At 51.3% G+C, this 24,538-nt stretch overlaps 1 protein-coding gene across 1 annotated transcript in view; it reads right to left on the bottom strand.

Annotated features, from left to right (window-relative positions):
* Positions 1-24,538, bottom strand: part of MEGF6 (multiple EGF like domains 6) — an 86,003-nt gene that overhangs the window by 6,992 nt on the left and 54,473 nt on the right. The window contains exons 11-27 of the mRNA XM_026085441.1: positions 23,284-23,451; positions 22,859-22,990; positions 21,899-22,027; positions 19,655-19,783; positions 19,353-19,487; positions 18,835-18,969; positions 14,523-14,648; positions 12,026-12,157; positions 11,445-11,573; positions 10,891-11,022; positions 10,335-10,463; positions 9,373-9,501; positions 7,906-8,034; positions 5,706-5,834; positions 1,743-1,871; positions 932-1,060; positions 209-340 (exon numbers count right to left, since the gene is read on the bottom strand). Of these exons, the coding sequence (XP_025941226.1) occupies positions 209-340; positions 932-1,060; positions 1,743-1,871; positions 5,706-5,834; positions 7,906-8,034; positions 9,373-9,501; positions 10,335-10,463; positions 10,891-11,022; positions 11,445-11,573; positions 12,026-12,157; positions 14,523-14,648; positions 18,835-18,969; positions 19,353-19,487; positions 19,655-19,783; positions 21,899-22,027; positions 22,859-22,990; positions 23,284-23,451 (2,253 nt within the window). The remainder of the gene's footprint in view (positions 1-208; positions 341-931; positions 1,061-1,742; positions 1,872-5,705; positions 5,835-7,905; positions 8,035-9,372; positions 9,502-10,334; positions 10,464-10,890; positions 11,023-11,444; positions 11,574-12,025; positions 12,158-14,522; positions 14,649-18,834; positions 18,970-19,352; positions 19,488-19,654; positions 19,784-21,898; positions 22,028-22,858; positions 22,991-23,283; positions 23,452-24,538) is intronic.

Genomic DNA, 24,538 nt, shown 5'->3' with positions numbered 1-24,538 from the left:
TTGGCTAAGGGGCTGGCTGCGGCGCTTCTGCCCCGGCTCGCCGGCCGAGCCTGCTGCTTCCCCCCGCGGCTCCCGGAGCCAGGCGGGTCCGGCTGCCCGCGCTGGCGGCCGGGCTCGCCCGGGACGCGGCGCTCAAGCACGGGCACGGCCCGCGGCGGCAGCCTGCGAACGCCGGCACAGCGCGCGGCGAGACGGCGCGCAGACTCACGCCGCTGGCAGTCCGGCCCGTGGTAGCCGGGAGCGCAGACGCACTCCCCCGTGACCGGGTGGCAGTCCTGGTTCGCGCCGGGACACTGGCAGATCCGACCACAGCTCTCACCGAAGGTCCCGGGCAGGCAGGCTGGCAGGAGAGAGAGAGCAGGGCAACACACAGCTCATTTAGGATGAGCTCTCCCGCCCCTGAGTATAAGACTCCTTTTTTTTTTCTTTTAAAGCCGGGCTTTAGAGTGCTTTTCATTACAGTGACGGTTCTCTGCCACACAAAAACCAAAGGGACTGGTTCCCAGCATGGGAACAGCTGCCTTTGGCAATGCTAGCCCTACCTACCCGAGCCCATATTCCTGCAAACTTCCACCCCAGCACATAAGGACGTCGCAAATACACCCATTTCCCCCGGGTAAAGAATGTGCTCACATGCCTCTGTCTCTTCCAGACTTGCTCGTACCCACAGGAGCTCATTTTAATTCTGATTTATTGCTAATCCTCTGGATAAATACATAGCTCTGATTTCCCACTTGGCTCCCTGTGCTCTGCTAAGRTTATGTGGGCATGCACCCAGCCGCCAAAGTGTGAGTTGCTCTTTGGCAAACCTTGCTGTTGGGTGTGGGGTGTTTTCTTCTTATTTATTTTATTTTAAGTAGCAATCGCCTGACCCACCGAGTTCCCAGAGCCTGTCATCAGCCCTATAAGAGGATYGTTCCCTTGCTCGTACATTTTTCACATCCTGAACCTGTAAATCCCGGAGGGCAGCCGCACTGGCCAGTGATGTGATTGCAAGGCACTCCCAGGGGACAAGCACAGCGGCCGGCACAGTTCTTCCCAAACGAACCAGGCAGGCAGGCTGTGGGAAAACAGGCAAGGAGACGTAAGCAAGCGCCTTGACTGGATTTCAAGACGCTGCTAATGCCTAAAAGTGTCAGAAAGARTTCTGAGGCCCAGAAATGAGGTTTAATTAAAGGCTTAGCGTGATGCAGCGCTAGCCTGCTGTGACATACCAACRCCAGTCTCCTGCTAAACGAATTAGCTAAAGAGATGTTGTGGGCTGACTAACTGGGTGACGTCTGTGCAGCAAATCACTAGGAAACCGATGACTGGGGAGCAAAGCTCACAGCTTCTCTGCAGACCTTTCTGTTCTCCCCACCTCCCCTTTTAGGATATTGAGACAGTAACTGGCGGGCCAGGAAAAAAAAAAAAAACCACTTTCTGCGTGGGCTCGGGAATGGCTCCGACGCCGAGCGACCGTGCGTTAGGGGCTGGGGGCCCGCGCAGGTCTGCAGGAGCCGGCTCGTGCACGCTGTGCTGAGCTTGGACCCCTGCTCTAGCAACCAGCTCGGCGGCAGTTTTTGCAGCCACCCAAACACCTCTTTTAGCACTATCAGCTCCTCGAAACACTTTGTTTCAATCCGTAACTCTTGGAAAAAAAGAAAAGGTCTCTCCATCCCCCGGAACTGGCTTTCCCAGAGCCAGAAGCGTATCAGGCAGCAGCGGGGCTGCTCCGCCAGCCGAAGGACTGCAGCGCTCACCTTTCTCACAGCGCTGGCCCCTCCAGCCGCGGGGACAATCGCAAGCGCCCGTGACGTGGTGGCACGGCACCTTGTCCCCACAGTCACAGCGCTCTTCGCAGCGCGCTCCAAACAGCCCCTCCGGGCAAGCTGCAGAGATGCAAACACAGAAGCAGAGAGGACAAGTTGTACAAAGCAGGTGATGGAGTTCTTATTCCACAGCACACCCGCAGGCACCCAAATCACCGCTCGTTTCCGTCCCTTCCGTTCCTGCAAGCCAGAGGCAGCGTTGTGACAAGTCCGGTGGGATCTGCCAGCCTGCAGAGGTGTCACCGTGCTGGAGAGGGGTGCAGCTGGAGCGACCAGCGCGCTCCTGTCTTCGTTTGGGTGGTGACGGGCAGGACCAGCCAGCCGGCTCTGGTGGCTGCAAGCCTTCACTCAGCCCACAACAGGGATGGCATGGGGCCATAGCTGTGTGGCTTAGAGGTTCCAGTTATGATCCGAAAGCATGCCCACCAACCCCCACTGCTTTTTAGGAAGCACCATCACCAAACCCTGGATTCTCTGCCGAGACCTTCGGCCAGGACTGAGCAAGACAAACTGTCCCGGCTGCTCATCTGCCACAGTGGAAAGCTGTCAACCGCGAACAAGCTCGTGTCAAAGAGGCCGTCAGACAGCCTCCAGACAGGGAAATCAGTGCTCCTCAAGGTACAGGAGAGCGGAGCACTGGAGCTCACCAGCTGTGCCCAAACCRCAAGCCTGGTACCCCAGGGCGCACTCCGAAGCCATGTCCTCCTCTGCCCCAAGCTGCGCGTTGGGAAGCTCCCGGCACGCGTCCCCGCCGCTTTCCTGCCACGACGAGGCTTCTCCCAGGCGGGTCTGTGCAGCTGGTGCACGCTCAGGTCCCCAGCTGCCGGGAAGCCGGGAAGCTCCTCGCTCTCGCCAGCAGCAAGCCTCAGAGCCACCGTGCRCAGGAGAGCACGTTCCCTTTATCTTGCCTTGTGATTCTGCTGCTGATCAACTTGTTTTAACGAGGGCTTTCTCTTCCCCTCCTCCTGACTCTTCTGCTTGGCCGGCAGGCTCATAAAGTCCGTAGGATCAAACTCAGGCCCAGCTGAGCCGGGATCACTACTGACACTCATGGAGTTCTGCAGACTTGCCTCAAGAGCGAACTCGGCACAACCTGCCGAAAGCGTGACACCACTGTTGCTTCCGAGACAGGCTGGCTGAYGTCAGGCGCCCGGCAGGAGCGCAGAGCCAAGACGAGACGAGGTCCTAGGGAGCAGAGAGCTTAGCCATGCAACAGAGAGCAAAAGGAAGGAAGTTGTGAGCAAAGCAAACGGGTCTTTGCGTAAACACTCTCTCATGCCTAATTTGGTGTGAAGTCGCTCTTTAACTAACTGTGCCAAATGTTTTTGGAAGTGTTACTTCTGGCACTGTTTGATGAAGGCTGGGTGCCAGCATAGCATAGTCTCAGTCACGGCTGCAATGCTTTAGTTTTGCTGGGGCTTCTGTTGTCAGAGAAGTACCTGCTTTCTAAAGCACATGCAAACCAGGTAATACATGCGGGGCCAGAATTATACAGCAGTTAGTTAGCACTACGGGTGCAAAACCCATGAAGCTAATCTGCAGTTCTGCATCATGAGCGAGTGCACAAATGCCGTAATTTCTGTCCAAACAGGTTTCTTGTCTGTGCAAGAGCCGAGTTTGCATATGCAATTGCAATGGGAGTATGGCTACGTGGCRCACACGGCTAGGCAGATGTTTGCACATATACACATTTTGAAGCATAGCCCCGTAGGAAGCCAAATAGAGGATTTTGGCTTTTGTTAAAAAATGTACACAATCGCTGAGTTTTAGGGGGGTGGGTTTCATTTATATCTAAAAGAAATTATAAAAGTGAAACTGCAGATGYGGTCAGACTTTGGCCTGCCAGAGCATCTCAGCAGCCGAGCGCAGCTACACTTTGCTGAACACTCGGTATCTTACTTGAAGGAAGYAAGAGGCTTTTGAAGCTTTGGTTCCATCTAGGAGCCAAAACACCCATGAATTTTCAGCCCCGACACCTCAGGAAAATTTATCTTGCATTTTTTCACAAATCCCAAAGAACACTTGAGTGTTGGGATAGTCAGAGCACAAAAAAAACCCTGCTTGACTATGGTCAAATTATTAAAACTTTGAGAAAGCAGAAACTGAGGGATTTAGCAAATGGGATCAAGAACTAGCAGAATCCTGGACCAYGGTTTCCAAGCAGAGAGAGGGCCGTTCTCTCAAGAGGGAAAGACGTCTCCATTTTGAGGGGGCCAAGGCCGGGTGCGCTTGCTTCAGAATGAGCGTGTACAACTGCACCAGAACGCCAGATTCAAGGACACGCAGGCAATCTCCTATTGCGGGAACCTGCGCAATAACCGCAGAGGGTGGTTGTTGCACGCACTGTTGCAGTAGGTCAGCACAGGCTTTGGGAGTTGGTCAGGAGCTGAAATACTGTACCGCTCGGACTGACATCTGTGCCACAGAACCTGCACTGCTACTGCTTTCAATGTTAGATTTGATATCACGGTCTTGATTGCTGGATGGACACACTCTCAAAATGTTGAAGAAAGGCCCCAGGAAGAACTTTGAAATTTCTCAGCTTTGCAAAGCTTTGAAAGTTGCTTCCTCTTCATTCCAGATCAAGAAATGCTTCAAAACCATCACGTTACAAGTCACAGTCCTGCTCTAGGTAGTGGGTTCTCGACCTAGCTAGCAATCCAGAGAACAACAGCAACAGAACCCTGATACAAAAGAAGACATCTCCATATGAAGACATTCCCCGGCGAGAAACCTGAGAGCACCTTGATGCAGCTGATGGCAGAGGTAGCTGCAGGGGGTAGCTCACTTATGACAAGTGACGTGAGCAGACCGACATGCCTTTTACACTGCAATATGAAGAATATATCACGACTGCTGAAAGGGGAGGAAGCTAGTGGATCTCTTCTTGGTGTTCTGATACTTGATCAGCTCTCGGTTGCTGCTCTTAATAAGGCCAATGGCCTTTTCAACACCTCCTCATAGCGAAGGGATTGCCRGGGTGTGTGTTACGTTTACAGATACGGCGAACACAGGAGTCTATAGAACGACAGATGTAATTATTTGCTGGGGCTTAGGACCAAAGCCAGGCATTTAGGGTCAGTGCAATCAGGCCAGAGGCAGGTACGTGTAGAAGCGAGAACAGACAGGAGATGATCTTCAGCTCCTGTTAAAATAAATGACCTTTTGTTTTTAGTGTATTGGCTTCTGTGTCAGACAGATACCGGCGGGGACCTGCAGCCCTGCAGGGACGCCCGGGAGCAGGGCAGTGGCCTCAGGCCGGGGCCCGGGGGAGCCTGGCCCTCTCCCGCTGGCGCCGTCCGGGGTGGCTGCGCAGCCCCTCTCCGTGCCTTTGCCTTTCGAGGAGCCCTCAAAGGAAAGCAGAAAGCACAGCAATGGGCAAAGCTAGTCTACCCGGCCCAAACCACAGCACCTACAAGCCCTCTTCTGAGCGCAGAAATCCAAATTCCGTGTCTTTACTTAAAAACTCCCTGGCGTTTAGAGCAGRCTTGTACAGCACCAGAAGGCGGTGACCACGCGGAGGACGCGCGCGCCTCACTCACTTACGGCTTTCGCACGTGTCGCCGGTCCATCCGGGCGGGCAGAGGCAGTGCCCCCGCCGGCGCTCGCAGCGCCCGCCGTGCTGGCACGCGCAGCTCCGCCGGCAGYCCGCCCCGTGCTGCCCCCGCGCGCACTCTAGGAGGAAGCACACGGCGGGACGGGACCCTCGCGTCCACGCTGGGCAAGACGCGCGCGCCAGGACCGTGCGGGGCCRGGACGGGTGTTACTCAGTCCTGGGCGCACGCCACCAGCTGCAGCGTACGCCGTTGCCAGCTTTCGGGGACAACGTCTTCGGAASGGGACGGCTTTGTGCCGGAGCCCGTTTCCGAGGGCTGCCGGCTGCACCTTACTCACCCAGCTCGCAGGCGAGTCCCGTCCAGCCTTCGGGGCAGGCGCAGCGCCCTGTGACGGGGTCGCAGCTTCCGCCGTTTCGGCAGAGACAGTGCTGGCGGCAGTTCGTTCCGTAGAAACCAGCTGGACACGCTGAGGGAAAACCAGCGCAACAGAAGCCTTAAAGCAGCCGGCGACGCTGCCCGCCGCGCGCAGGCGCCGGGCCGTGCTGGCGGTCCTGGGCGGCAGGGGCAAAGGAAGCCGCCGCCGTCGCCGTCCGCAGCGAGAGGCAGGCGAGGAGCCGGGGCCCCTCGGAGGCCGCTTCGGTGCCCGCGCAAAGGGCTTTGCTATTTTAACGTGCTCCGGCGGGAGGCACCGATGCCGCAGGCGACTAGGTGGCGAGGGCACCAAAAACCCAGCCCCAGCCAAACGCAGCCCCCAGCGCAGCGCAGCGCAGCGCAGCRCGAGTCACTGAACGCAGGACGGACCCTGCGGCTAGACGCATTGGCTGTAATTAAACCGGACTGGGTGGCRCTGGAAAAACTAGCGAAGCTTCTGCGTACACATCACCGGTACAGAAAATAGCCTGCAACGCTCAAGCTCCCCTGGGAGGCTGCCCAGCCTCTGCGAGCCCTTCGGCAGCTTCGGACTCTTCCAGCGGCTGCGAGCGCAGCCCCACCAGCAGCGGCTGCAGCTCCTGGCTCCGCCGCCGGAGAGACTAACGATGCTCACGGCACGAGCGTGTGCCAGGCTTCTTCGCCTCCCTGTTTTCCCCGGCTCCAGCTTACGCTAGGAAGCTTACTGCCTTCTGAAGAGGGAACCCGGGGAGAACAGTGCAGCTAGCCGAGCAGCCAGAGGGAGAAGCGGTGTCTTCACCAGCCTGCTCCCAGAAACGCAGCCCGGACTCCTTTGCTCCGAGGTGTCCTTTGGTGGCGAAGTGGGGCATCAGCAGCAAAGCTGTTGCCCTGCCCCATCYGACCTGCCTTCCAGATCATTTTGGGAGGCTCCCCACATTAGGAGGTGCCACCCTAAGAAAAGGCTGGAAGACCCAACGCAGTGACAAGGGGAGCGGAAGGGAGGAAAGGGAGAGGTACCCCAAACCTGTCACGCCGCTAAGGAAGCGCAGGGAAGTCCCCCAGAGGTGGCATTAACCAAGCTGCAGTGCTGGAGATGCAACCCACTGGAACAAAGAGGGTGGTTTTGGCTCAGCTGCCAAACTACATGCTTTTCAATTCCCTCACCATCTAAATAAAGCTTGGCAAAACGTTGCTGTGAACCGGGCTTTCAAAGGCCATACGAAGGAATCTTTCACAACAGCAAACTTGGACGACACGAACTAGACAGTGAACTCCACTTGGCCTGTATTTTCCTGTGTTTGCTTTCCCGCTAGCGAAGGGATTTGTGTTCCCTTTCCTCGTCCTGCAGGGAGGTTCACAACCCTGTGGTTTGTTATTTCCCACCCTGCTGCAACTGGTGTGAGCTGGGAAGTCCCAAACCAGGACATACCACAGACCTGCCAGGYCCAGTTATGGCTAGCGGGTAGGTAAGCAGAGACAGAATACAGACTTTAGGACCTGTGCTCCTATTTTGGGAAAACTTCCTTAAAGAAGAGGCCAGTAGAAGAATCAGTTAGTGACACAGAATTTAAACAACCCATCAGYGGGTCTGATTTCTTTGGGGGAAGCAAATATATAAAACAAAAAAGGCGGGTGAGTCAGCAGCCCTGAAAGATGCTCAGTTGATAAGCAGTGACTTCAGTCCCGAGCTGCAGAAYATCCTCATCTTTTAGGCCCAGGTAGTAGCGCTGCTTAGCAGASAAAAAGCATTTAAGCACCCAAGTAACTGTTATCGTCTGCACAATTTCTCCGAGCGTGCTTGAAARCACTGCTGGCTTAGTGCCTGAATGCTCAGTGCAGTGGAAGATCGAGCCTTATTCTATGTGCTGCTACAAAAACTGCAAGTCAGGCAATTTCTGGTGCTCGGGGAGAGGGCAACCTTTCGGCTTCTGTCTTTGTGAATGAATTAGTAAGTGCYGCGCAACTAAGAATGATCTTATTTGCAAACTCGTCCTGCTCTCACACTGCCTCAGCTCCTTGTAGGTGCTACCCTACGAAAACGCTGACCCATCCAGAGAAATGGCATTTTCAGTGTGCATCGGCACAGTKTTCCCTCACGACGAGGAAGCAGACAGTCTGGATTACAAAGCSACATTAAGCTGTGTTACCTTGCTGGCATGTGGGTCCTGTCCATCCAGCTGCACAGAGACATTGGCCACTAACATGGTCGCAGGTAGCGTTATTGGAACAGTTGCATGTCTGACTGCAGTTCTCGCCATAACTGTTCTCCTGGCATGCTTCATGGAATCAGAAGTAGGCATAACTGTTAGACAACAGGTATTAATTACATCATCCAGACTCCTACTAATGATCCAAAATGCACTTGTCTGGAAGAAGAACCAGCAACCAGGCGGACCCAAAAGGGTTGTGTAAGTTGTTTTTCTACRGTGTCATGGAGAAATAACAGCTGTATTCTACATAGGGCTGACATTCACACAGCCACACACACACACAGGCACTGTTGTTATCATTAACGTTACATCATCTTATCTACTAGGAAACTGTTTTGCCCCAGCCCTYGCTACATGCAACAGCAGTTGCTCAGACAGAGAGACATTCAAAGCTTTTGGAAGTCCCCGTCCCCCCCCAAGACAGAGCACATTTGCCAGAAGAGTCCCCAAGGCTGGGAGTCTGCTTCAGACAAACACCGAGCAATCCGGGTCCAAAGCACCTCTGAACTGTTTTAGTCCATAAAGCTTGGCTAAGAAGCTTGTAAGAACAGACTCTTCTGAGATCTTCTGGTATTTCCTCCCTGGCGTCATAATAGACGCAGCACAAAAAATTGCCCGTCTTGGCACTTACATTTCTGGACCTGGCCAGAACCTGGCAGTATTAGGCAAATGTAAAAAGAGACGTGTAAAAATGGCAAAAGCTAAGTCAGCATTTTCGTGCCTCCCTCAGGGCTGAACTTATATAAAATATAAGACAGTGGGGCTCACCCTTTCTATTTGGCAGTGCTATTCCTAGCAATAAAAATACAGTTAAATAAAAGCACACAAACTAAAATATGCAAGCAACCTCGTAGAGGGAAAACAAGCAGGGCAATAAGAGACTGTGATGTCTGCTTACRACCCAGTTTCTGCCGGACACATGCACATTATAAACGTAGGCACACACACATGCAAACACACACACACACAGCCTCCGCTAGAGCTGAGCTGTTAGAAGAGGCCATGCGAAGACAGACCCATTTATGCAACCTGCAGAACCCCAGACTCCTCTTTCTTTGAGGACACTCCGGATGAAGGGGCAAAGCCAGTTCCCACTGCCGGGCCATGTACTTGCTGGTCCTTTTGCAAGGATCTTCTGAATGTAACATTAAATGAGTTACATCTACAAACACACGCTGTCTGGCCCCTCTCCGAAACCAAATGCTTCTCTGCAGCTCAGAATTAACTTCCACACACAGAAAATTACACGTGGGGAATAAACACCTCAACCTCCAGCCCCAATGATCGAGAAGCAAGAGAGACAGACGAGGCTCCCCAGCGCTCTCCTGAGAGCTGGCTTTTGACCAGCYCCCCCATCAGATGCACCTTAGCCGGACGGGAGCGCGAGGCCATAGCGACACCTACTCTGGTTACAGCTGGGGCCAGCCCAGCCTGGCGGGCAGCGGCACTGGCCTGTTGCGTGGTCACAGTGGGCTCCGTTCAGRCATTTGCAGGTTTCCCGACACTCTAGTCCATAAAATCCATCTGGACAGGCTGCGGAAAACAAAACAGAAAAGCCCCCCCCCCCCCAAATGTCTTTATGAATGTCAGTCTGTACGAGGCCAAGAAATCTCCATACGAGGAGGAGACGCCGCTCGGTAGCTTTTTTGCTGATAAAATGCTGTGCAGACGTGACAACTTCCTAAGTCCCCTGTCTCCCTGACAAGGCAGCAGAATATTAGATGCGTGTTCATTGTGGCCGTCCAAGGCACGCAGCAAAGCTCTGGTGGATGAGAACAGCAACGGCACAAGGTTTCTGCCTACCRAGAGACGACCAGGTTGGCGAGTGGGCCGCTGCGACCCCTTCAACGAGCAGCCTGGTACGCGGAGGACATGGGCACGCTTGTGCGGGCTCTGAAGGCATCCTTCCTTCAGCGGCTGGGCCTCCAGCGCGGCTCAGCCAGCAGAGCTTGCCTTAGCACTGCATTCTCACTACCAGGCGGCAGTTGCAGTAAAAAGCCAAGGCGAGTAATCAGGGCTTCTGCTCAAGYGTAACGGCTAAGCAAAAAACAACAAAAAAAAAAGACTGTGCCAAGACCCTGGGTGCAACATGTGTACATACACAGGCAATCAAGGCAGCTGCGCATATGCTCCTTGCTTACATGTTGTTATTAATTTTTCCTGGACCTTTTCTCTTCAGAATTAAAATCCAAGGAGAGAATTAGCAGCTTGTGGCTACGCAGTTTTCCCCATGACCATCCTGATGGATTCTCTTTGCCATACTAGCATAACTAAGTCAAACACGGAGCGCAGATCCCATCGGCAAGGAGACTGTGATATGTGAGGCAGTTTTACAGCTTTTGGATCCCCCAGCAAAGGATACTTACTGCGCTCGCAGAACGTGCCTCTCCAGCCCGAGCTGCAAGTACACGCGCCACTGACGTGGTCACACATAGCCCCATTGTCACACTGACACCGGTGTCGGCAGTTCAGCCCAAACCATCCGTCCGGACACTCTAGCAAGCAGAAGCGAAAAAGGTTGAGGAGCCTGCCCTTTCCTGGCTTCTCCACGAAGCCCTGCTAAGGCAGGAGCTCAGGCTCGGAATGGAAATAACAGGATTTGGCAGCTGCTTTTTTACAATGGCTGGTGGGCTCTATCCTGCTCTTTACAGATGAGTATCATCTGTGTCACCAGATCACCCCCTGAGAACAGGACTGGACCGGCAACATCGCAGACTGGGTGCGGGAACTGCATTTCTGCTATTGAACCGAGGAACCACTGCTGGCGAAAGCTGTACCGTGGGTTTCTCTGCTACCTTTACCACTGTAAAGGCAAAAGTCTCCCGGACTGCGGAGCCAATGCCTTTCCCCTGCAGAGCAAACCTACATAATTTCACTCGGCTCAAAGCGGACGTGGATAGCTTGTTGGACGGCAGCACTCACTCTTATCGCAGCGGACTCCCGTGTAACCAGCTTCACAGATGCACTGCCCTGTCGCCGCGTTGCAGCTCCCATCACTGTTGCTGCAGTTGCAAGCGTTAGCGCAGTCCGGGCCCCAGCGGCCGGTGTCACAGGCTGAAACAGAGGGAAGAGCACATCCTTAACGCTGCGCTTACCCAGCTTCCCAGGCGAGCAAAGGTACGGGAACAGCTCTTCGGTCTCCCAGGGTATTATTTCCATTGATTAAACTGCTCATATCGGCAGTAGGAGGAACACGGCTGGAGGTTCTCGGGAAACGCAGTGGGGACAGCGAGAGTTTCTGCTACTTTAGCACACTTTTGATGTGAATTTACTCTGCAAGCAAGCCCACTACGGAAAGGAAAACAGAACCGGGAGGCACTGGCAAGACAGAGCAGAGGAGCTTAAAGGCTTCTGGAGAGACATTCTTCTGGCAGAGGCACAGCACAGAGATGATGATGATGAACCGAGTCACAGGTTAGCTTTACACAGCTCGGTGTCTTCCGTGAGCGACGCATAGTAACYGGAGGGTGCAATACCTCTTCTGCAGTTGGACCCCGTCCAGCCAGGCGCGCAGCTACACCTCCCCGTCGCAGGATGACAGTGTCCATCATTCCCACAGCTGCATCTCAGCTGGCAGTCCGGACCAAACCAGCCAGGAGGACACACTGCCAAGGCAGACAAACACCAGCTGCAAACTGCTGCCGGATGCTAGTGCAATGGCTTCGCTCCTGACAAACCCCACGGGTACTAGCGKGGCTCTCTAGCGCAGCCGGGGGCCCGGTGCTCCTCGTCTGAGCGCCGATGCTCAGTTCCGGGCTGAACGGGCAAAGGTACTTAAGGATTTGTGTCGCTTTCTTCTGACGTAAGAGGCACCCATATTAACACAGGACGAGAAGGATTTCAAGGGACAAACCCAGCCCGCGCCCCAAAGCGCGAGCAGCGCGCTGTGGCGTGGCAGCACCCAGCGCTAAGCGCCGGCCTGATGAGCGCGGTGGGGGCTGAYGGATAACGGAGCGCTCTGCTCACTGCAGCGCTCCGAGCTAACCGGAGGGACTCGTCGCTCCCGCCAAGCACAGTCACCCGGACGCGATGAGCCCGGCGGGCGCGCAGCACTCACCATCCTGGCAGCGACTGCCAGCGTATCCCGGCGGACACACGCACCTCCCCGTGGCAGGATCGCAGCTGGCGTTGTTAGCGCACTCGGGACAGATCTCCTGGCAGCCCAGGCCCCAGCGGCCGTCAGGGCAAGCTGGAGCGCAGGCAGAGACAGAGGACAACCAGCTCATCGCTCTAGTTCAAGGAGCACTTAGCAGAGCGAAAGCTGCCGCCCTGAAAAGCTCTGGGGGATGAGGCTTGCCTTCATCCCCAGAGCAGCAGCAGCATGGACCACGTCAGGGCAAGCTCCCCTCTACTGCCCCAAGCAGGTGCTGCAAAGGCCACCGCTGGGGCTTGCAGAGGAGCAGGAGGACAGGCACCACCAGCACCACCAGCAGCGCGGACCCTGGGCCAGGACAGCCCAAGGCTCGCTGCTGCTGCTGCTGCTGCTGCTGCTGCTGCTGCTGCTGCCGCTGCTGCCCTTCACGCTTCACGTGGATAGAAGCAAAAGCTAAAAAGCTCTTCGACACCCACAGCATCCTAAAATCTGGGTGGGGGTTCTTTAATTTTTCCTTAGCACAAAGAAATCTCTAAGAAACTTAAGAGACAGGTTTCCACGATTGGTCCTATATGACCCAAGTGAAGCTGGGGTGCTTTCAGCCACGTCTTCTTTCAGCTGTGTGGAGCTGCAGTAGGCAAGACATACCTGCCAGCTGCTGGGGCCAGCTCCTCTTATGAAACAGTCTCTACAAATTTTGTTATCTTGCACTGTTCCTGTCTGTCTGAAACACTGCTCTCTTAGCAGCCAAAAAAGTTCCTTCTGTTCTGTCTGAAAAAAGGAGGCAAAGCTTTTCCATACCCAGATCAAAAGCATGCACATTATCTCCAGGGTGTCCACTGATGCCTCGCAAATTGGAAATGCTAATCAAGCCTGCTTTGTCCTTTATGAGCAGCGGATCAGTTCAGCGTGTTTTCTTGATCAGAGTCAAGTAAATGGCATAGCTGCTCAACCGCCAAGCTACCTCTGATAGGCATCTTGCATAGTGCTTCTCCAGAGAGAAAAACCATTCATCCACAGCCAAGGAATTTCAGTGGCAATACTCCAGGTACAATTAGAAAGCTGGGATAGGACTTCTACAGTTTGGCTCCTAAACTTTCTGGACTTTCAATCTTTGCCATTTTTTGACAACCACCATGCACTATTGCCATCAAGCTTCTAATTAAACACTGCATAAGCGATATAATTCTGCAGACCAGCTGCGGAATATTTCCCTTGTGGACAACCAGTAGTGAATGGGCCACAGTTTGGGAATTACTACCTTGAGAGCCCTTTGGAGACCCAAGGCGCATGGAAATGTATTGCTGATTAAGGCGCTGAAAAACCACAGGGCAGTACATGAGCTGACCCTCCAGCGGAGCAAAGGAAGAACAGCATTAGAGCAGCCTGGAAACGCTCTGGGTGCACAGAGAGCACATGGGAGCCTGAACCTTCAAGGAAGACGCACGACGTCGTCTCCCACTCTTTCTAAAAGTTCAGTGCCGCTGACAATGGAGCCTAAAACACCGCACGGGTGACGCAGTTCGGCGGGAGCCATTCTGGATCACACGCTAGAGGTAAGACTTAGCTGCCTGTTTTGCTGTGCCCTGAAATGGGCTCCCTTTCACGCCAGTGCTTTATGCAGAACATACCCTTCTGTTTGGGAATACGTGGCCACCAGTAAGGACAGCACTGTTTTGTTTGTTTTATAAATAGCGTGTAAGAAGTCTTCAGTAAGTGCTAATCTGATCTCATTCCAGTACTTCCATGTCAATTTTGGATTTGCATCTGCTTCTGGTAAGCTACAACTGCTCCTTGCTAGGAAATGGTGTTTCTGGCAAAGAGTCTTTCACTCTGCTAGACAGCACATTATTCAGCATTCCCAAGGTCCGCCTTTAGCTGCGAAAGAGAAGCAAAAGGCTAAGAACTGATAAAGCTGGGATAAGAATCCTTGTTTAACTGCTCCAGGGCCTCGAAAGAAGCCAGTTCCAAACACAGAGTAAGTACTGTGCATATGTGTTTTTATTGTCATACTATAGAACCAGGCCATTATATAGGACTACTATCTTCTAGCTGCTGTAATACCACATGACAGGTAAAAGTATAGGTTTTTAATTTAGGATTCTCTAGTTTTCCAGCAGTTAAAGAGTAATATGGTGAAGTCAATAAAAAATATACATCTGTAAAGAAAGACTCCTTACCTGTTTTTAAGGACAGCAACAACTGAAAATATCTTCTCTTTATTCATTGCGTATGTTGCTGCTTACATGCTTATTCTTCATTCAGCTTCAACAACAGAGCTAAGCTAGCTGGCTCTACTGTTTAAGACTTACGATCTAAAGTTGCATTTTCTTCTAGATTTCCATGAAGATAACTCCAATTGCACTAGATGTTTTTTAAAAATGACTTTAACAGAAGAAAAAGAAGCAGTTGCACGTCTAAATCCCGAGCCTCAGCTCATCTGTTCCTATTGTTTTCTCACCTTGTCCACAGTCGTGTCCTGTCCAGCCTGGCAAACAGATGCACTCGCCAGAGGTGCGGTCGCAGGGAGATCCCCCACACGAACAGGACAGCAGACAGTCAGCTCCAAACTTTCCTTCTGGGCACTCTGCAGGCAGAACAGCAGGGTTAACACTGTGGGTTACCGAGATGCATCTTCCAAGAGAATATTCTCAGGCAACTACTGATCAGATCCTGCACACCAAAAGGAGAAACCTTTGATTCCATGAGGAAATTACAGTTATCAAAGGYTTCCGTGTTGCAGAAGAAGACTGTGCTAATGGGCCTCGATGTGACCACTCTGTTATCTACACTGGTCGCCGTATTCCCCCGCAGTAAGGGGTCCCTGGCATTTCATACCACTACCTTTATGTTTCTGCTTGAATGTCATCGCCCTGCTTGTCCTTTCAGCAAGCGTTCCTTCACGCAGCAAYGGCTGATCACACGCCCAACAGCGGAGGCCAAGCCAGTCTCCCAACTGGGAACGCTGTTGTGCAAAAAGGCAGCGTGCAGCCCCGGGCCCTCGGCTGCCTGCCTGCATTGCTGCTCCTGGGGCGCAGGCAGAGCCGGCAACACTGCAGTACCGCTGCCGGGCCCACGGCTGGGCAAGCAGGTCGTGGAAGAAGCGCTTCTGCTCACGCTTTGAGACACGCGTGTTCATCCCACGCGAACTGAAGCTGAGCGGCTCTGCACTCTACATGCTGGGGTGCAGATGTGCTTCTGTGTCAAAACACCGGGTGCTCAAGATCCAAACCTGTACCATGCCTCAGGTTTTACGAGGTACCGTGAGAGCTCTCCGCTTCGGTGGCTGAAGGCCTCGGGGACGTGCAAGGTGAGCTTTCTGGAAGGTGAGCTTTCAAGCAGCAGCTTTCGCAGCACGTACACTGATGGGAAGCAATAAAGAAGCAGCCTCCTCCTCCACAAGAGGAATAGGCACTTTTCCGTCGCTCTGCTCCGAATGCCAGGATGGTAGTGCTGATGTGAGAAAGCTCAGCGCGCTTTTCGTACCCAGCGACCCAGTTTAGCGGCTAGCTAATTACAGGCAGACAGAGGCCTCAGACCCAAAGAGCCTTAAATCCCATCTGAGTCTCCCAGAAGAGCCCCAYGCTTGCAGTTCTTTTTGTTCGCAAAAGCCAATGTTTCATAAGGCTTCGGCAGACATAAACACGCCGGCATTCAGAAATAATGAAGGAAAAAGCATACCAGCTTGTAGATTCAAAGTGACACAGTGGAGATTTTTGTTATTCCTGCTCTTTGCTAATTGATGGCAGATGTTCATCTTCACCCTTTAATAATTTCCAGCTCTGAACAACAGCCAAAAGCCTACTATTTCAATACAAATATTTGTGTTATTTCCTGTGACTCTCCCCTAAAGGATTAAGCTCCCCTCTTATTCTTTTCAAAAATATCGCTGCCTGCAAGCGCCCAGSCCCCGGAGCAGCTCAGCGGCTCCGGAGGCAGCGAGTGTCCTGCCACGTGGAGGATGGGAGGCCAGCAGTGGCCTCAGGAAAGACCCCTGCTTCCCCGGCTGCCGGGAGCTCCGGGAGGAAGCACGAGCCTTGCATAAGCTGTCTGCAGCTCCCCTCATCTAGTTATTTCATCCTTTTAGCGCTGGCTTAAATAGTTTCACTCAGGAGAAGGAAAACAGCTCTACGGAAGGGGTGAACCGACTGCACGCAAAACAAGGCGTGAGGGGGGATAAACTGCGGCAACCTATAGCCGTGCTTATTCTGCGCTGCGGGTACATCCGCACGGCAGCGTGGCCCGCCGGGCGCCGCGGGGTCGCCAGCTCGAGGCCGCCCAAGCAGCCCTGCCTGCAGCGGAGCCAAGCTGTCTGYCTCCAGCCCAGCACGGCCTCGGTCCCTCCCCACCCCCTGCGCCAGCGCACGGGCCAGCGGCGCCGTCGGCCACCCGGAACATGGAGGGACACGTGTGGGGAGAGGGGAAGAATCGGGATGTTCTTCCGCCCTTATGCCAACATTACTCCTCTAACTTTTGCCTTTTCTCCAGGGAGCATCCCTTCGGACTAGCATCTCAGAAGTTGGTAAATACAGGAAAACACTGCTTGCCCAGAGGGGAAAGACGGAAACTGTGGAATCGTTAGTGGTATCTTCTGGAAATGTCATTTGTGTAGCCTGTACTGGGATGGAGAACACAACCAGAAACTGAAATATCAGCTGGTGCTGGAAACTCCTAACTAGTCCCCTGGGCTCAGTTCAGACATGCAGTTCACTTGTAAGATGGGGTCAGCTACCAAGTTTGAGTTTCCTGAAGAGTCTAAGGATGGGCATTATCCCAACTTCCATTTACACCGAGAAAGCTCACAAAAATGAGCTCAGACTTTCTAGGGTCTACCAACTCCAGTCAGATGTGTTTTTGACATCATAGGCCCTTATATTTCTGGATGGACTCGGGAGGAATATGAAAGTGAAACTCTGTTAGAGGGGAAAAATAAAACAGAGGAATCAGAAAACATCGAGCTGAGTTGGTGAAATTTATGAGTGAGACAGTGTCTGGGCTAGGACTGTTTCTGATTTCTGCAATTTCTTTTCACAGACTTGTACTACTTAAACCAGAAACGGATGATGTACCCACTTCATTGGTAGGAGGATGCACCTGTCAGGAGAGCGAGCAGACTGCAGGGMAGAAAGCACAGCGCCGCAGCTTATCAAGATAAACTGCCGCCGTCATTTGCTTTACAATGAGGAGCAGGATTGACATGAATATAAGCAAAACTTGGTTTGTTTTACTGGAACTTTTTGTGACAATCTGCAGCTTTTAGAACAATAGACCAACAACCAATAGAGCAACTATGCTGTATCTGTTAGGGTGTTACGCAAGATAATCCCATGCTAGCAACTTAATTAGGTTAATAGTTGTAACTTCTGGGTTGGGCGTGGAYGGAATGTTTGCTTCAAAATAAGCTAGTGCAAAAACTCCGGGGATGCTACAGTCGGAATTCAGATACTGAACACCACAAGCCTCCGAATGCAGCACGTCTTTTCCATGCCTGCAGAGTCCAGCGCTTTGCATTTKCTGTTGGATCCAGCTGAAAGGCGATTAAGAAGAAAACAACCTCGTGACAAGAGGAGGACGGCTTTTCAGCTGTGGATCAGTTCTGAGGCTGGCACAGATGACTATTTTCCAACAACTGTGTTCATGTTTTGAAATCATCGCCTCAACTTTCACGCCAATGATTCGTTGCCTTGAGGTTCACTCCAACAATTTCGTTGGAAAACAAACCAAGCGCTCTGACACCCCAAACACCTCCCAGGAATTTGCAAAGCTGCGCCCTCAGAGYCTCAGTATTACACTGCACACGCGCAGCCGTGTAGTTTAGTTACCCTACTGCTGACTGGCCCTTTATTTGAAGAGCAGAAAACTGGTAGGAGGTGCATATAGAGGCCAAAGTTTAAATCCTAATGTAAATGAAACACAACTTTTTCTTTCCACTTGCAGATCAAATAGAACTTTAATATGGAATAGAGAACAGAATGGAAAAACATGATACCATTCTGCCTGGAAGTAAAAAGACATCAAAGGGGGGGAAAGATAACTAGTTATAACCTTCATCTTCAAAAGGAAAGATGCCCTAGTGGCAGGATAAAGCAAGACCTCGGTCTCCTTCTCTGAGTACGAATCATTATGCACAAGAATTCCTGCTTCCCGCTTCTAAGTGATTGTAGTGTTTTGATACGGACCTGTCAATGGCAGCTCTTGTATCATCTAAAGCCGTTTCAACTCTCCGCTCACTGCATCAAGTGCAGTGGGCTAGGAGGGCCGGATGAGAATTAAAGGAATTCGGGGAGCCCTTCCATGTGGTTTTGCTAAGAAGGAGCGGGCGTGTGAGGCAGCGAGCCCACCCCGACTCCTCAAGAGCGTGCAGGCTGCTGAGACGGGCAAGGTAAGCAACCTAGCAAAGCACTCAGGAAAGAGGTTTGAATGCTTCGGACACGAGGAGAGCGACAGAAGAAACCTCCAGACTCACTTCTGAAATTCACAAAACCCTCACGGAAGAAAAGACGAAATAAATGGGAGCTAAGCTTTGGCCAGCTAACGCAGGCAGCGTGTCGCGGCAGAGCACCGGCTACCTGACCGTGCAGGGGGAGGGAGCCTCTCAGGCGCAATTCAAACGCGTTCAGCTCCCTCAGCCCGTGTGCCGGTCGGGAACTCTTCCAACGCAACAGGCGGAAGAGCAGAGGCCAGCGGAACGCAGGCGAGACGGCGGGAGAGAACGTTACGCGAAAGAGAGGTACGGGCGCCTCGCGGCGACCCTGCTCCTCATGCGGCCTTACCTTGATCACAGTTCTCCCCATGGTAACCTCGGGGACACTCTTTCCAGCACTCCCCAGTAACGTGGTCACAAGACGCTTCTGGAGGGCAGCCACATTTCTTCTTGCAGCCATCCCCATAATAGCCAGGGTCACATTCTGTTAACGATCACGATCAAAGAGAAAGAATATTCCGTATTACTAGACTGCTCCTGGAAGAGCAGGCAGCGCAACGGGACTGTCAGAGCGATGGCCACGGACCAGCTCCATCCTGAGCCGACAACCGGACGCGGCAGGCTGGACGGGGTCGCCCTCCGCCCTTACAGGCACTCGCACCCAGCTGTGCAGCTTCTGGCACGCTAACTTAACTTGACTGAGTCCGATGATAACCAGCTTTGTTCCTAATCTAAATGACAAGAGGGAAGACGGTCTCAGGGGGGATGGAAAACGAGCCTAATTTTTCCCCAAGACAATTAGTTAGGGGGAAGGAGGCTGGGCGAGGAGAAAGGGGGCTGCTTCACGAATACTCCTCCACAACTCACTTGTCTCACACCACTTGCCGCGGTAACCAGGTTTGCACGTGCATGAACCGTCCTTCTTGTCACAGTCCTGAGTGTGGTGCTGCACGCAGAGGCATTCTTCAGAGCAGCCAGGGCCAAACACCCACTTCGGGCAAACTAGACGCGGAGGAAAAGAACTGGTAAGGGACATCAGAGGTCAGATAACACAGCACAAGGAAAAAGATCATGGCCACCTAGCACTGATCTTCCCCAGGGGCAGTATTGTCAAAGATCATAATCTGAGAACAAAATTCAGAGTGTAAAAACAGTGTGGATAAGCTCACCTAAATGGCAGTACCGTCCATACAAGCCGGGATCACACAAACAGGCTCCATAAATCCGRTGACACCGACCTCTGTTGGCACAGTTGCATTTCTTCCTGCATTGTTTCCCATAAAATCCTTTAGGGCAGCCTATTAATAAAGAGAGAGAATCTGGGAAGGTGAGCCAATTTACATCTGTCATTTTATTTTCTGGGGAACACAGAAAAAAACATACAAAAAATCAAAGCCATATGTCATTAGAAACGAACCTAGGCAAAGGATGCAGTGAGTTTTGAAAAGAAAGCTGGATTGATTTTTGACCAAGAATATATTTGTGTCTCTATACAGTAAGATGATGACAAAAGCGATCAGATTTCATGCATCAGTTCATAAACAAATTGCTTCAACAATCAGCAGTCCTGTCCGTGAKCCCCCTGCACGGAGCATTCTAGCGTATTTTATTTACTTGCTTATCTATCAGCACGAGAGACAGGACACCCAACTTGCTGGATGCGCTCTGCTCTGAAGTTGCTCAGATCAATGCACTCCAGCATGATGAAAACGCATCTGTGAAACAACGAGCAAATGCTGTCTGTCAGCAGTAATTCACACTTCCAGGTCACCTTTCACTTCAGTTGGCCCCCGCGCACATTACACAGAACACGACAGAACTGAGAGGAAGCTGTGCTCAGAGCTTCGGAGTAGTCAACGCATGGGGAACAAGGTCCGTGGGGAACCACATGGGTAGACAGGACCTCTGTGCAACAAAACGTGCTGTATCCTTCCTCCAACCATGAGAGGTGTATCCACAACACCCGTAAGCACTGTACTTCACTTGAAATGATAAAGCCGGTTGGGCTAGAAAGCTATCTTGCGGGGCTCCAAGAAGTCTAGATTTTTCATATGTGAGAAAATGATCTATAAAGCCATCCCTATTGACAAATAACATGATATTTGCACTTTATTAAAGGAATAAAACTATTCTTTCTCTTTTATGCTAAAGATCTTAATATTAGAAGCATATGCCAAACATACTGTGTCAGCAGAATGCCCAGCCAGCATCCTTCCAGGCAGCAGAAGCCTTCTCCCATGTGATAAGAACATTAGACAGCTCAAGAACAGGAAATGCCACCCTGGGACGACACATCCCTTCATCATTGTTTATTTTAATCTTACCTTCCTGTTCTTTCTCTGTACCCCTCAATCACCTCCTTCCTAGGGAAAGAAAAGGTCTGGGTATCTCTCGAGTTCATTTATATTCTGCTTCAGCCTCCTCCTTCAGTAATAGATTCCATATGCTCTTAACCATTTGTCTGAAGTCGTTTTGTCYGAATTTCTTGTTGTACCACTATTTCTCTGTTTTTAGATTATGTCCCCAAGATTTTAACTCTTTGGAAGAGAGAAATAAATACTTACCAACAGCCACAGATACCTTCTTTTGCAGCACTTTGGGTAACTACTATTATTGCAACTTCAGAGTGCTTTCTTTTTCCTTCAGTGGGAAACACCTCCTCAGTTCTTTAAATTTAGTACAGAACACGTACTTCTGACATTCTTTTCTTTGTCCTTCACTGAATGTTCAGTAAAATAGAGTTGACTGCCCATGATCAGAGTGCTGCATTACTGACTAAAACAAGGACTGCAAAGAACTTCCAGTGCAAAGATAAGGCATATTACCTGGGACACTGTTTCATCTTTTTCTCATTAACACAGATCTTTTGCATGCAAGACTATGTGACACACCAAGTCAGATGGAACAACGATGTGTCAGAGTCACTCAGACATGGAGATGAGCCGGAAAAAGAGTTTGAAGATACTTTTAGTAAGCAGCTACCAACTGAMAACGTAGGACACTCTGTGGAAAACATTTTAAGACTTCAGAGAAGCACAACCGGAACAGCAAACAGCGGCATCAGAGTTGGCTATAATATCCATTTAACAAATTATGGCAAACGCTCCACTAACATGTAAAGACAAACAGAAATATGAGCTACCTCCTCAGTCCAAGAAACATCACTCACCATTAGCAGCTAAAGAATATYGCTACCTTAGTCCGCGCTTTCTTTCCTTTAAAAAAAACCCATCTGAGTGAAAAAGAAAACCGCAYGGAAGGCCCAGCGCTCAACAGGTTGTGCTTGATTTCAGGGCCTTTCCTGCATTTCTGCACCCCTGCAACTTCCCTGGGACTTGAAAAGGGCTGAGGTGGTGGGAAAAAGGGGGATCTTATTACTGCATGAAGCAGGCGACAAAGAACCTCGATCTTACCATCCTCACACAGGTCTCCCGTGACGCCGGGCGGGCAGCGGCAAGCGCCTGTCACTGGATCGCACGTGCCTCCGTTCTTGCAGTGACAGGAGAAGCTGCAGTTCCTCCCAAACGTGCCTTCCGGGCAGGCTGCGAGGACAGAAACAGGCAGACGTCAACAGGCTGCGACAGCCCTGCGGAAGGAGACCGGCGCTGCTTTCCAGCCTCGCAGGCTGGCTGTTGCAGAGCCTCTGCTTCAGTGTATCCCAAAACAGGTACAAGAACAGATTACAGGTTTTGAACATGAGAGGAGCTTCAGCTTGTTTGACAGTAAGTGTTTTGCCTTGTTTAGACAAAAGAGCAAAGACATAATGAATTGAGCGGGGAAGCCAGATTTTCACAGCTTCAGTTCCTTACTAAGCTTGGAGATAGATAGCAACCTAATAGCAGACTTTATTCGGGTCACTAGAAAAGCGAGTGAATTCTTTCTTAAGCACAAGTAGGCTAAAGGGAAAAGCATTCTTCTGCTTAAGGCAGAAGTTTAGCTGGGAGGAGGAATTAAAAGGATTCTCATTAGCATCTTGAGTATTTTCTTAGTCTCAAAGAATGGAACATGTCTGATACACTGTCGATAGGTTTATATGCAGTCTGAGTGCTAAGCTTAGAGTCAGTGCCAGACACATACATTTGCAGGCTTGAACTATAGACTAAAATGCCTTAGGATCTGTTTGGGAAGGAGAAGGGGGAAACTTTACTGGGGATTTTGTCTGGTGACTAACAGCCAGGCTTTGCCAAGGTAAACACGGCAAAGAAAGGCAACTGAACTGACAAGAAAGGTAAGGGGCATCAGTGCTACTTTTGGCCAGCTGGGGTTTTGTGTACTCTCCCTTCTCCTCACTTCTGAGTGGCTTTTGGAAAGAACAGCCGACAGCCAACAAACCACCCAGCCTTCTCCTCCTACTTCTCTCCAGGGTTACTCACTCTGGTTACATACGATGCCAGTCCAGCCTTCTGGACAATCACAGCCAGTCTGATCTTCGTTGCACGCTCCACCGTTTCTACAGTCCTCACAGCTCAGGCTGCAGTCATGGCCAAACGTGTGCTCCAGGCAGACTGCAACAAGAGAAGCTGAGGCTAGGAAGGCTTTCCCAAGGCTGCTCCAGCTGCTTTGACAGTTTGGGCAATAAAGCCCCCATGCTCAGTCTGCAGCAAAGGTAAATGTTCCTGTGTTATAACACAGGGTCTGTGTACACAGAGAAGGTATTGACAGATGTTGTGGGCATGCTCACTGCATGCGAATGTTGTGGGTATGTTCACCACAAGTTCATCACACACCAACATGTGTGATTAATTCTAAAGACTTCAAAGTAAAAGTATGCCATCTAGCACTGCTGCAAAATGCCCACCAAATTTTTCTGAAAGTGTGTGCTCTCCTCTTGCTTCCATCTCTTCCTCCTCCTCTTCATAATCGTCATTAAAGAGCTGGGTAAACTCATCTCTCAGGACTTCAACATGAGGGACTGGGCGGATAATGGGGCGTCGACCATCCAGGGCTTCCACGGGGACATCTAGAGCTAGGGAAGCAGTCATGCAGAGTACAACGTCAAAGGAGGAAAAGTGAGAAGAGACCGCCTAAGAGGTGAATAGTGGACAGAATCTCTGTAATGAGAAAGGAAAGCAGAAATGATATCTCTATAGGGTTGGCGCATCTGATTCGGACTGGATCGCCCCACTGATCTCTCTCTGTATCCCTTGATGCTGCTAAAACAATGATGCATTCCTTTCTTTCACTCAAACTTTGGCTGCTTGTTTGCTTGTTTTGACTAGAGTGTGGCACGGGACAGCCAAATGACTTAACAATTGTCTGAGTCTTTGATCGTAACCTTGACACATGGATCTGACTTCTCAGGTAACTGAGATCACCGCTCATTCTAATCACCTTGTCCCTGCAGTTTTTCTGACCAGTGCCACTTAGCTTCCTTGAGATTTCAGAAGTTAGTTACTCTTTTCTTGAAAATTAAACAAGACTGCCCATCTAACAAAGTCAGGCAATGCATTTCAGGTTGATTCTCCTTTTGGAAAGAGTTTTTATCAGCTACAAAGTACCCAGGTGCAGCAGGCTTCCTTCCTTGGCAGGGCAGGAAAGAGTTAAAARTCCCCCAATCAAGCTAAGCACAAACACACTTGGGAACCACAAGCAGCTGATGGGCAGCCTATAAAAGCCAGCGGGCCAGGAGGGAGTCAGGCATTCTGCCAGAGTGTGGGGGGCCTGAAATGCTGCTCTTTTGGTTCTGGACTTTAAAGAGCCTTTCCAAAAATGGGAACCCTGGCAGCACTGCTATGTCTTCTAATGGGTCATTAGAAGATGATAACTGGCTGTTGGCTACTCTACTAAGTGAGTGAGTTGGAAAATATTGTGCTTGGTGGTGGGATAAAGAGGGTCCCACTAAGAAAAAACATTATTTCTTATAAGGAAAAGCTGTAAAGGCTGGTGGTTGTGGAAAGTGTTCTGATTCTTTGGCTAATTTGGGGCCATCACTGCTCACTGTAGAGTATTTTAATTGCTACTGTGCCAAAATCCCCTAGGCTTCTTTGAAAAGCTCTGTGAAATATCACTGAAATAGGAATGGTCCTGTTAGAGGAAAGCTTTCCACTGGTGGT

Source organism: Apteryx rowi, unplaced genomic scaffold (assembly GCF_003343035.1).
Source record: "Apteryx rowi isolate R43461 unplaced genomic scaffold, aptRow1 scaffold_67, whole genome shotgun sequence".
Taxonomy (NCBI): Eukaryota; Metazoa; Chordata; class Aves; order Apterygiformes; family Apterygidae; genus Apteryx; species Apteryx rowi.
This window is presented reverse-complemented; position numbering and strand designations above follow the sequence as displayed.